This window comes from Mugil cephalus, chromosome 8, assembly GCF_022458985.1.
Source record: "Mugil cephalus isolate CIBA_MC_2020 chromosome 8, CIBA_Mcephalus_1.1, whole genome shotgun sequence".
NCBI lineage: Eukaryota > Metazoa > Chordata > Actinopteri > Mugiliformes > Mugilidae > Mugil > Mugil cephalus.
In genome coordinates this window covers 12,851,898-12,865,730 of record NC_061777.1, presented here as the reverse complement: position 1 = coordinate 12,865,730, position 13,833 = coordinate 12,851,898, and the positions used below count along the sequence as shown (strand labels likewise).

The 13,833-nt window shown below is 45.0% G+C and overlaps 1 protein-coding gene across 2 annotated transcripts in view; it reads left to right on the top strand.

Moving 5' to 3' along the window:
* The window catches only part of pcsk5b (proprotein convertase subtilisin/kexin type 5b), a 68,261-nt gene that overhangs the window by 32,344 nt on the left and 22,084 nt on the right, over positions 1-13,833 (top strand). For both annotated transcript variants that reach the window (XM_047592578.1, XM_047592577.1), the window contains exons 11-19: positions 842-959; positions 4,558-4,746; positions 5,064-5,200; positions 5,576-5,698; positions 5,928-6,030; positions 8,802-8,995; positions 11,286-11,370; positions 13,100-13,203; positions 13,312-13,450. In XM_047592578.1, coding sequence (XP_047448534.1) covers positions 842-959; positions 4,558-4,746; positions 5,064-5,200; positions 5,576-5,698; positions 5,928-6,030; positions 8,802-8,995; positions 11,286-11,370; positions 13,100-13,203; positions 13,312-13,450 — 1,192 coding nt within the window. The remainder of the gene's footprint in view (positions 1-841; positions 960-4,557; positions 4,747-5,063; positions 5,201-5,575; positions 5,699-5,927; positions 6,031-8,801; positions 8,996-11,285; positions 11,371-13,099; positions 13,204-13,311; positions 13,451-13,833) is intronic.

The following is a 13,833-nucleotide window of genomic DNA, read 5'->3' as shown; positions in this document are numbered from 1 at the left end:
TTAAAATAGCTACTTAAACTTAAATCTGGTGTACGATTTTCCTTTTTTTTCTTTTTTTAATGTCTTCGGCAGACATTGTCTCAACGCACCAATTAAGCGAGAGAGTTGCATTTACTATTCCTGGTGGGATTTTTAGGCTGTTTGGCAAAACAAAACCGTTACAGAGGCATCAACATGCAGCGCTTTCACTGCTGATTGGTTTCTAAAATCAGAAGAGGGTCGATGAGCAGTTTTCCAAAAGTGTTTCCTTCTTGCTTGCTTAAGTACTGCGCCGCCAGCTGCCATCTGTCAGGGTCCATGTGGTGGGTGCTATTTTGTTACTTTGCGTGTTTGTTAAATGCGTACCTGTGTGTTTCTGTGTGTGTGTTGTGTGTGTGTGTGTGTGTGTGTGTGTGTGTGTGTGTGTGTGTGTGTGTGTTGTGTGTGTGTGTGTGTGTGTGTGTGTGTGTGTGTGTGTGTGTGTGTGTGTGTGTGTGTGTGTGTTGGAGAGAAACCAAGAGAGTGAGAACTAAGGGTCAGCCAGGCTGCAGGCCCAGTGTGCCTGGAGATTTTCCAAGTGACAGAACAGGGAAGGGGTGGGGGTTGGGGAAGTATGAAAGGAATTCATATTTGATTAGCTGACACCAAAAGCTGAGTGGTTTCCCGACTCTAGTAGTCATTTTTAGACAACTACATCTGCGTTTTCATAATATATGCGATAGAAATGTCGCTACAGAAGAGTAATAAACCGCGTTACTAGATTCCTTTAACGTACAATCCCTTTTTTTTTTTTTTTGACAAAGCTTTGCTGGCAAGTAGTTTTCTCATCAGCTGTGACTTTTTTTTTTACTGTTTCCTGCAGTCAGCCACTTGTATGGCTTTGGCCTGATGGACGCGGAGGCTATGGTGAAGGAGGCGGAGAGGTGGAAACAAGTCCCCAACCAGCACGTCTGCGTGGAGAGTGCAGACCGACAAATCAGGTAGAGCGCGAGCATAGAAATGCTAACGGTCCCTCTGACATGATGCGAACTGTAAATCTCTCTGCTTCTCTGTTTGCGGTAGAACTTAAACATGAAAAAGTATGTGGAAACGCTGAGCAGTCTTGAGGAACACTTTGAGTTTGGACGCCGGCCATGGGAACATGCTCCCATTGAGCAACGCGAACGTTGAAATCTGCCTCTTGGGCGATGAGACTTGTTTTATCCTCGTTCACCCCCGAGGGTTTTATGATGAAGCTGAGGTCAGGACGCGGGACTGAGCGGGGCCCTTGAAGTTGCTTCCAACCAAATTTGTAAAAATCACTCCGCGGTCCTCTCTTTGTCCACAAGGAAATGACCCTCCCCGAACAGCTGCTACGAAGCTGGACGCACGTTGTTGCGCGAAGTTGAGCCTTCCACCTTATTTAAACTGAAAAACTAAAGGCATGCAGACTGGTACGTCCACGTGAAATAATTCTGAAAGTCTGTCGCTATAGCGCTGGCCATTTAGTAGCTTTCTTTAACGTGACATTATGACATCCGTCTATAAAGTACACACAGTTAAGGTTTGACCGTTAAGTGTGGCAAAAATGCGGCTGGATTGTAACTATAGAATAGGTTGGTTTTGTGTGCCTCCCTTAGAGCCTCTCTGTCCGCCTCAGTCTGTTTTGCTCTTTCTTTCAGTTGTACTGTCTTTTCTTTTCTTTTCTTACTTTTTTTTTTTTTTTTTTTCGGTCCCTGGTGTTTTGCACTGGCATGTGTTTGAGAGTGCGGTTGTGCAAGCTGTACCTTGATAGGGGCCAAGCATTAGTTCTGGCAGGGTGGTTCTCACATAAGACCTTTACTATGTGCGCGCACACACACACACACACACACACGAACACACACACACACACACACACTTACTTACATAGAGAGAGCCAGGGCTTCACAGCTTGTTATTCTTGATGCAGCTGGAAGCCTGAGCGCTGTTCTGTGTTAGGCTGGCTGCCTGAACTTGGGCCCTGAACTGGTATGCTTTCAGTCGAAGGCTCAGTGGCCAGCGACTGCAGCATTATCAGTGTCATTCTGTCTGTTCTGCTCCAGCGCACAAGTCGGTCCATATGAGGCTGAAGTCTAGCTTGTCTCGGAGGCTGTCCCGCTGAGGCCTCCGTGCTCTTGTAGTGCGTGTTGGCTAATGGAGAAATGACCTCTGCTGTTGCATGACACAAATAACTATAACGTAATAATTTTATCCTCCGTCTCCCCCCTGATTTAAAAAGATATGTAAATGGCTTTACAGCGTTGTCCTCAAACAGAATTACAGCCGAACGAAAGCAAAACGCAGCCGTCGGGAAACAAAAGGCTTTGATTTGTTTTGCTTTGGGAACGAAGTCAAAACAGTCGCGAAAGGTCCGTGTGCAACACAATTCTTAATTGAGTTTTCAGACCGCCCCCCAAAAAAAGCCTGAAACGGTCTCCTCTGCAAACCAAATACTGAGCGAGTTTGTGTATAGTGTCATGCGTGATGAATGTGCTTGTGACTGTAAGACGAGGGGAGTAAACCAATCAGAGGAGAAGACGTGTGCCCCCGGTGTTTTCGCAGACATGTGTTTTGGAAGCAGGTATTCTGCGTGCGTGCGTCTTTTGCTTCGCTGGTCCGCGCGTCCGAGGGTGTTCACCGTTTGCGTCATGTGTCGTGCGTCTAGTGTAGGTTTTTACATAAGTTCAGTCATCACCTCCGCGCTGCGCTCCCACACACCCTCTGGCTGGCCTCTCGGACTACGTTTGGTAATGTCTGGCTGCAGTCTGATCTCCGCACTCCGCTTGAAGTATGCACCAGGAAAACTGCGTGATGTGCGCGCTTGTGAGGCTGGTGGTAATGAGCGGTGCATCTGCTGTGCCTGGTCCCATGTGTACGGTCCAGTTATCTGTGGAGTGTCATAGAGAACAGCCAGAGCTCTTATATCTGCTCTCCAGACATTACCGCTGACGATACATGTTTTCTCTCCAATACATATTCAGCCAGTTCTGCTTGAGCTCATACAGCTTTTTTTTCTTTCTTGTAGTTTTAATGTAAATTGTTTATATTGACCATATTTTAGCTGGTCAGCAGCTTTGCGAAATGGAAATGACCCTAGGCGAAGATGCGAGAGCAAAACGTGCCGCTTTGACAAATAACACACTATCGCGCCGGTCGTGCTAATTCGCTGATCTAATTGATATGAGGAAGATTCATTTAATTCCCTAATGTTGTTAATTTGAGCTGCGGTTCTCAGTGAAAATTGTTAGGTTCACCTTGATGGCCAAATTACCCCTTTCACACAACAAAATTATATTTATCGCAGCAATTAATGATCCACGGACCAGGATCACGCAGCCTGAATGGCAAAAGGGAACATTTTTTACTAATCGAATAAACCACTCTGTTGCACTTTGTCTCAATTAATCCTTGAGCCAAGTTTGACAAGTGTGCCGTTCCAAAAAACATCTTTCACAAAACTGAAGATGATCTATACCAGCTGATAATTGGCTCGGGGGTAATTTTCCGCTCAGAGATAAACATCTGTGCTCACATCACTTGGCAAGTTTAAAAAAAAAAAATGTCATTGCTGTGATTGTAACCCTGACAACAGGGGATTTAATAAAATGTTCTCCAATGCAAGATAAAACTGCCCAACTCGCTGGCAGTAATTATCTTTCCACCCACCACCCTGGAGAAAGTAGCTATTGTAATCGTTTTATATATATGTTTTTGCCAGCAAGTGTAACTCACCGGCTCTGTTTTTGTTTACAGTGAGTAAACCCTGCGTGTTATCCAGTTTCTGCAGAGAGTTCACGTGTTGCGTTGGCTCAGGTGCTCGACCGCTGTGCAGGGGCGACACGCGACCGTTTTCCTCTAAAGTCTCGCGCTGGCAAACAACGGCGCTCATTGTCCCCTCTCCTGGACCTGTCCGTGTCTGTAGTGCTGCTACATTAGCTCATACCCCAGATGTTATTCAAGGGGGCCTTCAGATGTTTGTGTTGGCCGTTCAAAGATCTCTCTGCTGCTGAGCCATGCATAACAGACAGAGCAAATAATGTTCTTTGTCTTTCTTATCGTGCTCTTGGTTCCTTTGGCAGGTTGAGGTTTAAATCTTAATAAAGGCTTTTGCGCATGCAGCAGCATTTTTGGCACGGCTTCACTGTGTATAGCGAGGCAGCCGCGCGGTCCACGGTGCCGTTCCTTGAAAGAATAAACACACAACTGGTACAGGTGAAGTTTGGCTGAGGTCCCACTGATCTGATCTCCAGCAGCTAATTCCTTTCAGCTGTGGACGAGGCCGGCTCCCCACCCCTGAAACCACAAATACACAATGTAATTTTCATATGAACTGTAATGTTTCCAGTGGCTGATCTTAACCCAAGTTACTGGTCACTGCACCTAGACCTCATATCTCAAGCATCTCTAATAAATTAACTTTAGCTTAATGCGACAATTTCCACATTTACTCTTGTAAAGTGTCATCAGTGTCAAGTTTTCATGCTGCCAAAACCAACCATGAACCGTGGTTAAATTGCCTTTGAACACGTCACGTCTCCTAACATTCACCTCCTTCTCGTCTTCCGCCCCGTCCTCCAGAACGATCCGTCCAGAGCACGCTGTCCGCTCGGTGTACAAGGCCACAGGCTGCACCGACAACCCCAACCACCACGTGATCTACCTGGAGCACGTAGTCGTGCGTATTACGATTACACACCCTCGCCGTGGGGACCTGTCAATCAACCTGACCTCACCCTCAGGGACCAAGTCTCAGCTGCTTGCCAACAGGTACGAAGCTGAGTCATTAGTTTAGTTATCACACCTGAAGGAACATGCCTGCCTGAATTGTGTAGCCTAATTTTGGACGTTGCTGTTGCAGTGGTAATATTTAGAAACTATGAGTGAGTGATTCACCTTCCAACCAGTCAGATGTCAGAGAGTTCATAAACTCAACAAAAACTGTTTATCTGCAGTTTATTAGAATCTGTGATTGTAATTTCTTGAGTGCTTGTGTCTTCTACTATTGAACTTGAGTTTTATCTCCACCTAATGTGATTTGCCTGTGTGTGTTTTCCTAAATGGCGTCTGTGTTGTTGATTCCCCAGGTTGTTTGATCACTCCATGGAGGGTTTTAAAAACTGGGAGTTTATGACCACCCACTGTTGGGGCGAGAAGGCAGCAGGCGACTGGGTCCTAGAGATCTATGACTCACCTTCTCAGCTCCGCAGCCAGAAAGTACCTGGTATGACACCGTTGATCATTTAAGTAATTAAAATGGCATCGAGAGCCTCCATATGTTCATTTTTTTTTCTTCCGTTTGTTGTTGTTTTAGTTTTTTTTACATTTACTTGAATTTGCATTTGAAGAAAAACAGAAACTGAGCAGTTGCTGCTGCACAAACACATGTTGGAGGCAGTGACTTCGTCCACTGAAATTACCCACTAGTTTAGTTTAGTCTCTGCTGCGGTTGTTGGTGTGCAGTAGTAGTGCATAATGGAATTGGGTCACAAGGTCAGGGAGGTTTTTTTTTTCCCACCAGCAACATGAGGACGGACTGAAAAGTATTTCTCTGTATAAAATGATTCTTATGAGGTGTTTTTCTTTTTTTTTTTTTCAGGCAAGCTGAAGGAGTGGTCGCTGGTGCTGTACGGTACCTCTGTCCATCCTTACTCATCTCTGCACATAGAAAAGCCTCACATAATGACGACCCCTGAAGAGGAGTTCACCGAGGAGTACAACGGTGAGTGATAAACCCACAGCCTCACCCAGACAGGTTAGTCACAGTTGCACCTTGGCAAAGCAACTTCATTTTTTATATATTATTTTTTATCTCCCTGTCACTGTGGAAGATAGAAATAATATTTAAGAGTGCTGGGAAAAAGTTTATCAGTTTATCGAGGCTGTCGGAGTGCAGAGCCTCTTGTTTGGGCCGTCACCACTGACATGTTTCGTTCTGCGTGTGTCCTCAGGCCCCTGTGACGCTGAATGTAACGAGAATGGCTGCGAGGGCCCTGGACCCCACCACTGCATCAACTGCCTCCACTTCTTCCTCAAGTTCAAAAACAACACCAGGTCAGACTGCCTTGTATTGTCATTATTAACATAAACACAAAGCTGATGACGTAACCGTGTGCGACATCCTCGCAGCCGTAGCTCGACCGCGGCTAAACGAGGCTCCTCATCAACAACGTGGAACTGGTTTGAATGTCATAAGGTGGATGTGGAACAAACTTGTCCCATATGCAAGGTTTGCTAAAAAAAATATATTTATATAATGGCTAAGGATAGCAACACAACAAATTTATTCCACCAAGTAAAGGACAACCGGAGACGAGCCGGAGAGCCAGCAAATGAGTCAGAAGAAAGCAGCCACATCCTCCAGTAAATTAATAATAAAAAAAACATCACCAATGCGTTCAAACCGTCCGTTCTGTGTGAGCAAAGCAAGAGATGGAAAGATAGAACTGAAGGGATTGTGGGGCTCTCAAGACAAAAACACGGATTTGAATTATAATAATTTTTTATCATGACTTTTATCGCTATTGTCAGAAAGGCAAAACTCACCAAGATAATTATTATCTTTTTTTTTTTTTTTTTTATCCCATATCGCCCATCCCTACTAGTCTGACAGCCGGCGAGAGCACGTTTGTTATCAGTTATAGTTCCTTTGAACCGTGGTGCTTTTAAAGTGGGGATTGTTCAAAAACGATTCAGTGCCAACAAACAACACACAAATAATGCGAGGAGGTGAAATAAGAAAACCAAAGTGAGTTATTTTCTAAATGAGGGAGTTACGTGTTAAATCGACTCGAAGGTTAAGGTTGTAGACGCTCGGAGCATGTCGGTATGAAGATGTAATCCCGTTCTGTGGAACTGTTGTTATTCTGTCCGAGGTACAGACAGGCGCAGTGTACGGCTGGCTCATGTGTTATTTCTGCAAATGTTTGATTGCTTTAGATCCAAGGAAGGGAGGGATCAATAATAGCAGACTGGGCCTCAACGAGACACTGCTACAAAAATGAAGTGAATGTTGTTGCATACCAATGTCTCGATATGTGGATTTAATCAGCTGAAGGCAAAACTTGGACTGTGTTTACGCGTGTCAGAGAAACATCTGTTTTCCAACCGGCTTACTAACGTTACTGAACTTCATAATCGACCTGTGTGAAGAAATTTACTGTCCAAGCCTGAATGAATGTAATAAACGAGCCAATCCAGCTTGTGGCTTTTTTTTTTTTTTTTGCAGGGGCAATTTAAAAAAGTAAAAAGGACAAATCTGACTGAGGTGTGTATTGTGTCGAGATCAGCGCGGCAAACAGTTTCAGAGTTATTTGTTTTAAGTGTTAAAGCTGAGGTGACCTTGGTTGGCGTTGGCCTGACTTCACAGCGCTCTGTGCTGCTTCATAAGGTCTCTGTGATTTGTTTAGCCCGAGAAACTATGCAGGTGACGACCTGATCAATTTCACCTTGTCCGTCTGATAAAAGAGATGCTCTTTCGTATTAGGCTCCGTTTGTCCCATCGCCCCGTTAATTGTTAAGTCGGCGTGTGGCGGTAAATGCGCTTGTGTGTGTGTACACATTCGTGTGTGCCAATAGGATCCCATTAAGATCAAAGTCTGTGGTAATTGCCTTTGTGTCGACTTGTCTCGGCACTAATAAAAGGCAGGCCGATGCAGGTGCATGAGAATGTGCGAGCTTAGGGCGCTGCCTTATCATTAGCCCACTTTAAAGGTGTGCTGCCCTTTGCTGCCACCACAGGGAGCAATTGATGAATGAAGATTGGGGGGAAGTGGTGGAAGGAAGGGGAAGGGGTGGCAGCTGTGGCGGTGGCGTTTAATGCTCGGATAATTACATCCCTACATATGTGTTTGATGGTCTACACCCACAAAAAAGGTGCGTGTGTGCAAACTTAAAAAAAAAAAACTTTGACGAAAAGTGTTAAAGAAAGTCCAGTTGTGTTTCTTTAATGGGATACACCACGACCTGGATGACTGAGAGACGGTTATATCACTGGGAATACACTATTATGAGAGAAATACTTTCACTAATTCAATTTAATTTAATTTTAGAAGGGGAGATGTTTGTGCCGAGGGATGTATTTCATTAATTTATGATTCGATGCTGTTTGCATGTATGGAAGCTGACCTTTCCAGTGCGTCTGTCCGTCTCATTCACATAAATAAAGCTCTGCCGTGGAGACATTTAATTTAAACACCTTTTTACCGCAAGCTTGCGTCGACGGCGAAATCTCCCAGCGTCCTTGACGAAGGTGTTACTCCGCAAGTATTTTTCTATGCGTGCGGTTTATTGATTCGCTAATCATTTCAGCACAGCCCGGGACGCTGCTGAAGGTGGAGGACGAGCGCGCAGCAGTGTGCACACGTGGATTATGCGTTTCACACGTGCCATATGTGGTTCTTGGCAGAAAAACTGTGGTGTGCGAATGAGGCTTAAAGGGTGTGCATGTCTGAGTGTGTGTTTTGCACTCTTGAGGATTTCGGAGGTCTTTAGGAAGGGAGCCTCTGGGTGAAATGAGGGGGTGACGAGGGGCTGTGAAGTTATCTAGCAGATGTTGGAACTGCACACGCAATTCGGTCCCTCTCCCACACCGTATCTGCTTGTCTTAAATCTTTATCCTAAATCTACCTCTGCTTTAGCTCTGTTGAATTATATTTTACACGAGCTTATATTCGGTATTTATTTCTATAACACATATGATTTACATTTGTTGAAGCAAAGCGCGGAAACCCGTTAATATTCCCGACATTTTTTTCCCGTTAGTGATGCTATATTTCACCTGGTCCCTCTCTCTTTCTTCTCCCATCAATCACCTCTCTCCTCAGGATGTGCGTGTCCGAGTGCCCCAGTGGCTTTTTCCGTGACGATCGGAAGCGCTGCAAGAAGTGCTCCTCCTTGTGCGAGACCTGCGTTGGTAGCCGTAGCGACCAGTGCACCACGTGCAGAGCCGGCTTCCACCTCAACGAGGGCACACACACGTGCGTTGCCAATTGTGCCGACGGTCACTACCTCGATAACGGTACGTTTTTTTTTATTTTGTTTGTTTTTTACATGCAAACCGCCTCTTAATTAAAGAATGCACACACAACAGCCACCGCATAATGCTCGAAGTTTCACTCGGATTCTAAAAACTTCCTCTGGGTTATTTAGTGTTTCCCTTTTGGCTCCATTTGCTTGTGTTCGAAATGTGGCAAACAACTTTCTTAATTAAACCGAACGGTTCCGGAGAAGCCCATTAACACAAACGACAGCAATGACTACTGTGTACCGAGCTAATTTCAACGATCAGCCCGATTGTCCCGGGAAGTCCATTGTTAAACTGCGGCCTATTGATCAGATTATCGCGGCCTGGTGTCCCTTAAATTGGATTTAAGACGCACTGCCGCGCGGAGAAGGTTAACGAATAGAAAGCAAACTGCACGTAAAGAAAAAACATCTGTTTTCCACATGCATCACAAAAAAAGAAATGAACTTGATGCCAGTGCGTCTAGCCACTTGTTTATCTTTGTGCACCTGCTGAACTGAACGGGATTTATAAATGTGCGCTGGTACGCATGTTCTCTTCACCAGCTTAAATAGGAATAAAACATGAAATAAAACAGACTTGCAGGAGGATCGTTTTTCGGATTATTTTAAATGTAATTTGTCTCATTTACTCTCTGATGAGCTCCCTCTTGTGCAGCGACATGAAACAAATAGCACACTAACTATACGTGTGTGCTCGCTGTGTGTTCAAGCCAGTCCGGATGAAAGAAAATATGGAATGAGAGGCTGAAATTCTGTGTGTCTTATAATTAAGTCTATATATTTGCAGCCAAGATAGTGTAAGCCCTGGCACCTCTGAGAGTCTTTGGCAGCGGATCTGATGTGATCTGATCCAAGTTCAATCATAACATTTCAACAGGCCAAGATGTAGTGGATACTATTTCCCTTTGAAATATCAGCACAGTTGAGCATTGTGTTGTTTTAATTGAGCAAACCAGAGCGTTTCTTCTTTAAATCATCCTGACAGCAGAGTGAGGTGCCTGCCTTTGTCAGTGTGTGGTCATGATTTTATTACTGGTTGTAATGCATTTTTGAGAGATGCCAACCTCATAAACAAAGATAAAAAGCGAACGAAAGTCATGAATATGGGCTGAATCAGATGAGCCACAACATTAAAACCACTGACAGGATGAACACACAGTAACCATTGTGTGATAATGCAATGTTGTGTTTCTGCTGGGACATTTCTGGACCTGGCATTTATTCACGTGGACGTCACTTAGACATGTACCACTTACCCAGACCAGACCAGGCACCCTTCCAGGCATCCTTGATGGCAGCACAGATGCACACACATGCACAAAAAACATGAAGAACTGCACATAGCTTTGAACCTGGCCTCCAAATTCTCCAGATCCCAAACGGATCAATTATCTGTGGGATGCACTGGAACAAGTCTGATCCACAGAGGCCCCGCCCCTCAACCCATAGAGCTAACGACATCCTGTTACCAGAGGACACCCCCAGAAGACACATGTCCATTCTCTGATCAGTCACAACTGCTTTTGAGGCACAAGGGAGACCTACACAATATTAGGTCATAATGTTATGCCTGATCACTGCATATTATTCTCAAATCATTAATGTGTCAGTTAAATTAAACTTTAATTTAAACCTCCAGTTCTCAGATTAAACTGGGGAAGATGACGCCCTTTTGTCAGCTTGTTTATATCCTGCATCAACGCTTTAATGGTTTTCAGATTCCTAAAAATCCAACCAGCACTCCTCACTTCCTCTCCTCTCCTCTCCTCTCCTCTCCTCTCCTCTCCTTTCCTCTCCTCTCCTCTCCTCTCCTCTCAGCGTTGGTCCGGTCACTCACCCCGCGCAAAACCACAAAGGTTGTGTCATATATAAGCAAAGCTTTTCAGAAATGTGTAAATAAGACCTTTGCTGTATAGCAACGGTCGACTCTGTGGCTTCTCGGGAATGCCAAAACACGTTCTTCACATATCTTTTTTAGAAATCGTCATTGCTGATGAGGGCAGGAGTGTCCACGTGCGTCGTGTCAGTCTGCCTAGTGAAATATTCATCCACATCTTCCTTCACCAGCACCGCGGTCTCGCCATCTCGTCCTCCTGTTCAGCTCATAATGTGTTTCTTTTACTTATTTTCTGAGTTTTCTCAACTTCACTCACTCTTGAGTGTCTTCCTCCCTCATGTTACCTGTTTTCCTCCCCTACATCGCTGCATTCTCCTCTCAGATGCGGCCAGGCTGCTGTTCCCGTTCGGCGTCGGGTTTGACCGCCTCACTCTGTGTCTTTCAGATTCCAACATTTGCAGGAGATGTCTAGAGAACTGTAAGAAGTGTACAACCTCCAATATCTGCACAGAATGTAAACCAGGGATGAGGTAAGCTGGGAGCCCCGTTGTCCAACCAGAGTCACTGATCAGAATTTAAACTATTCGGCGTTTCATTGTCCGGGTAGCGAGCGATTTCAGCCTTGCTGTGTTGTGATGTTTCCTCTCCAACAGCGACAATATATTAGGGAGAATTCATGCAGCAATCGGCCATCTGCATGGAGCCGAGAAAGCCAGCGGGGCTGAGCTTACTTTCTAATGAAGTAGTTGTCCTTCTGTCCTTCTTTTTTAAAGTGTTGCTGCGTAGAAGCTCTAAATTTATGATTTTCTTTACACGTGATCCAACAAGTCGCACAGAGCCGTTTGTTTAAAGAGTGCCTCCAGAGCACTTATGTGTACAATATGCCTCTCATCACACACACAGTTCAGTGTGTTGCCCAATGTCACTTGGAAAGAGACGGGGTTTGAACTGCCAACCCTGTGATTATTGGACGACTCGCTTTTACATCTGAGCCGCGGCCAACCTTGATGTTCACCAAGTTTAGATCACTCGCATACAACTCATCAGAATATATGATCTAATTAGCCCTTTTAATTAACTCTTAAACACGGTGCCCATGTGACCGCTGGGCTCTGTGCTTCAAAAAGCCTTGCAGCATTCCCGTTTGCGTTGAATGTCGGTGGATAACAATCTTTGGTGTTCATGCTCTCTGCAAGAAGACAGCGCCGCTAATTTGAACCTGCACTTCGTATTACACTGTGGTTTGGGTTTGTAGCGTGAACCAGTGAGAACACGGTTTCCTAACAGTTTCGCTCTGGGGACATAAACTAAGGAAACTGAGATTCACCCAGTGACACGGGCTTATAAAAACCCACATATACTCGCGTCATGTGGGGACCCGCAAGAAGCGGGATCTGTTTTAGGTTGTAATTCTTACTTTGGAAAACCTCTGATCTCAACCATTTAGTTTACTGTATAGACACATATTCCAGTTCATTTTTTGGCCACTTCCAAATCCGCCTCTTCGAAACGGCTCGACTACACTCGACGTGACAGAGAGCAGGGCATTCAAAGTGCTAAAATTCCTGATGGGTCATGAAGGCAACACTTGTGAAGTGTTTAAAACGACTTGCGGTCTTAAATCCAACTGTAAGTCCTCGGCGTAGCCAGAGGTGGAGGTGGGGACACTTGTAGGCCATAATTTCCTCTAAACGGCAGTGGGATCTCACACACTTGTACGCACATGCATACACACACACACACACACAGACACACACAAAACCACCCGTCTCCATTAAGTTCGCCATTAATGTTCAGTTATGAGCTGCGGAGGAAGAGGGGACCAGACGAGATCATTTCTGGGAAACTTTAGCTAACACAGACCAGCTGTTTTTCAGCTCAGCGTTGCGAGCTCAACAACCTGTCCTCACTGTGACTTCACAGAACCGATTTTATAACCTCCAGACCTGCTTCCTAACTGCGCTCTGCCGCTACATCTGGCACCTCAAAATCAGTCGTATCGTGTGCCGGTCAAAGCAACAAATACAGTTGACTGCGTTTTTAAAGATGGACCGACACAAGAGAAGAAGAGGAAACAATATAAGTGTTGTTGAAGTTGTTGTTTTTTTGCTTCTCACGTCTTGGTTGGGACGTTGCGTTACAGCAGCGGTTGTTTTCTGACAGTTTTCTCTGATATGGACTTTGGATTGTATCTATGTTTTTTTCTCATATTTATTATGATGTTGTGAATGTATATTTTATTTCTCTTTCACTCTCCAGCCTTCAAGCCAACAAGTGTCAGATGACTTGTGATCCAGGGACTTATTACAACGGCCACAGAAGGACTTGTGAGCCCTGTCATCGGGCCTGTGCCACCTGCGCGGGTAGGAAGTCATAAGAGTATCATTATCTACGCGAGCATTACAATCACTAACAACAAAATAGCCATTTGTTTCTCGTCAGATTGGAAAAATGTCCGTTCGTTTTTTCAGGCACGGGTATAGAGGCATGCAGCAAGTGTGCAGACGGCTACCTGCTCGAGGACTGGCGGTGTGTGTCGACATGCAGCGCCGGCTACTACCTGTCAGAGCAGACCTCAGACAACGGGCAGACGCAGAGGTCCTGTAAGAAGTGAGTCAGCGGACCTGCCAACACCTCTACACCACAGTCACACGGGGGAAAAAAAAAAAAAAAAAAAAAAAAAAGGTTTCAGTCTGCAGAGATAAACAAGAAAATCTACTTTGCTCGAGCGAGTGAAGTGCAAATCCCTGCAAATTCTGTTTCTAACTTTAAATGCAGTTCAGGCTTTTCTAGCGCTGCTTGTGCTCTCTGCAGTTCCCAGTCCCTTTTTCCGGTGCCGGGGTCTTATTTCTGATTCGGTTGGGGATTCATTTATCGTTTAAGTTGTAGAAAGTTAGACGATCCAATCGGATGTAGAGTGGAGTCAAAGCACGAGTGTCTCAGTTTAGTTTGGTTTAGATTTGATGCTCTAACAAGCCAGTCTCACCTGCTTT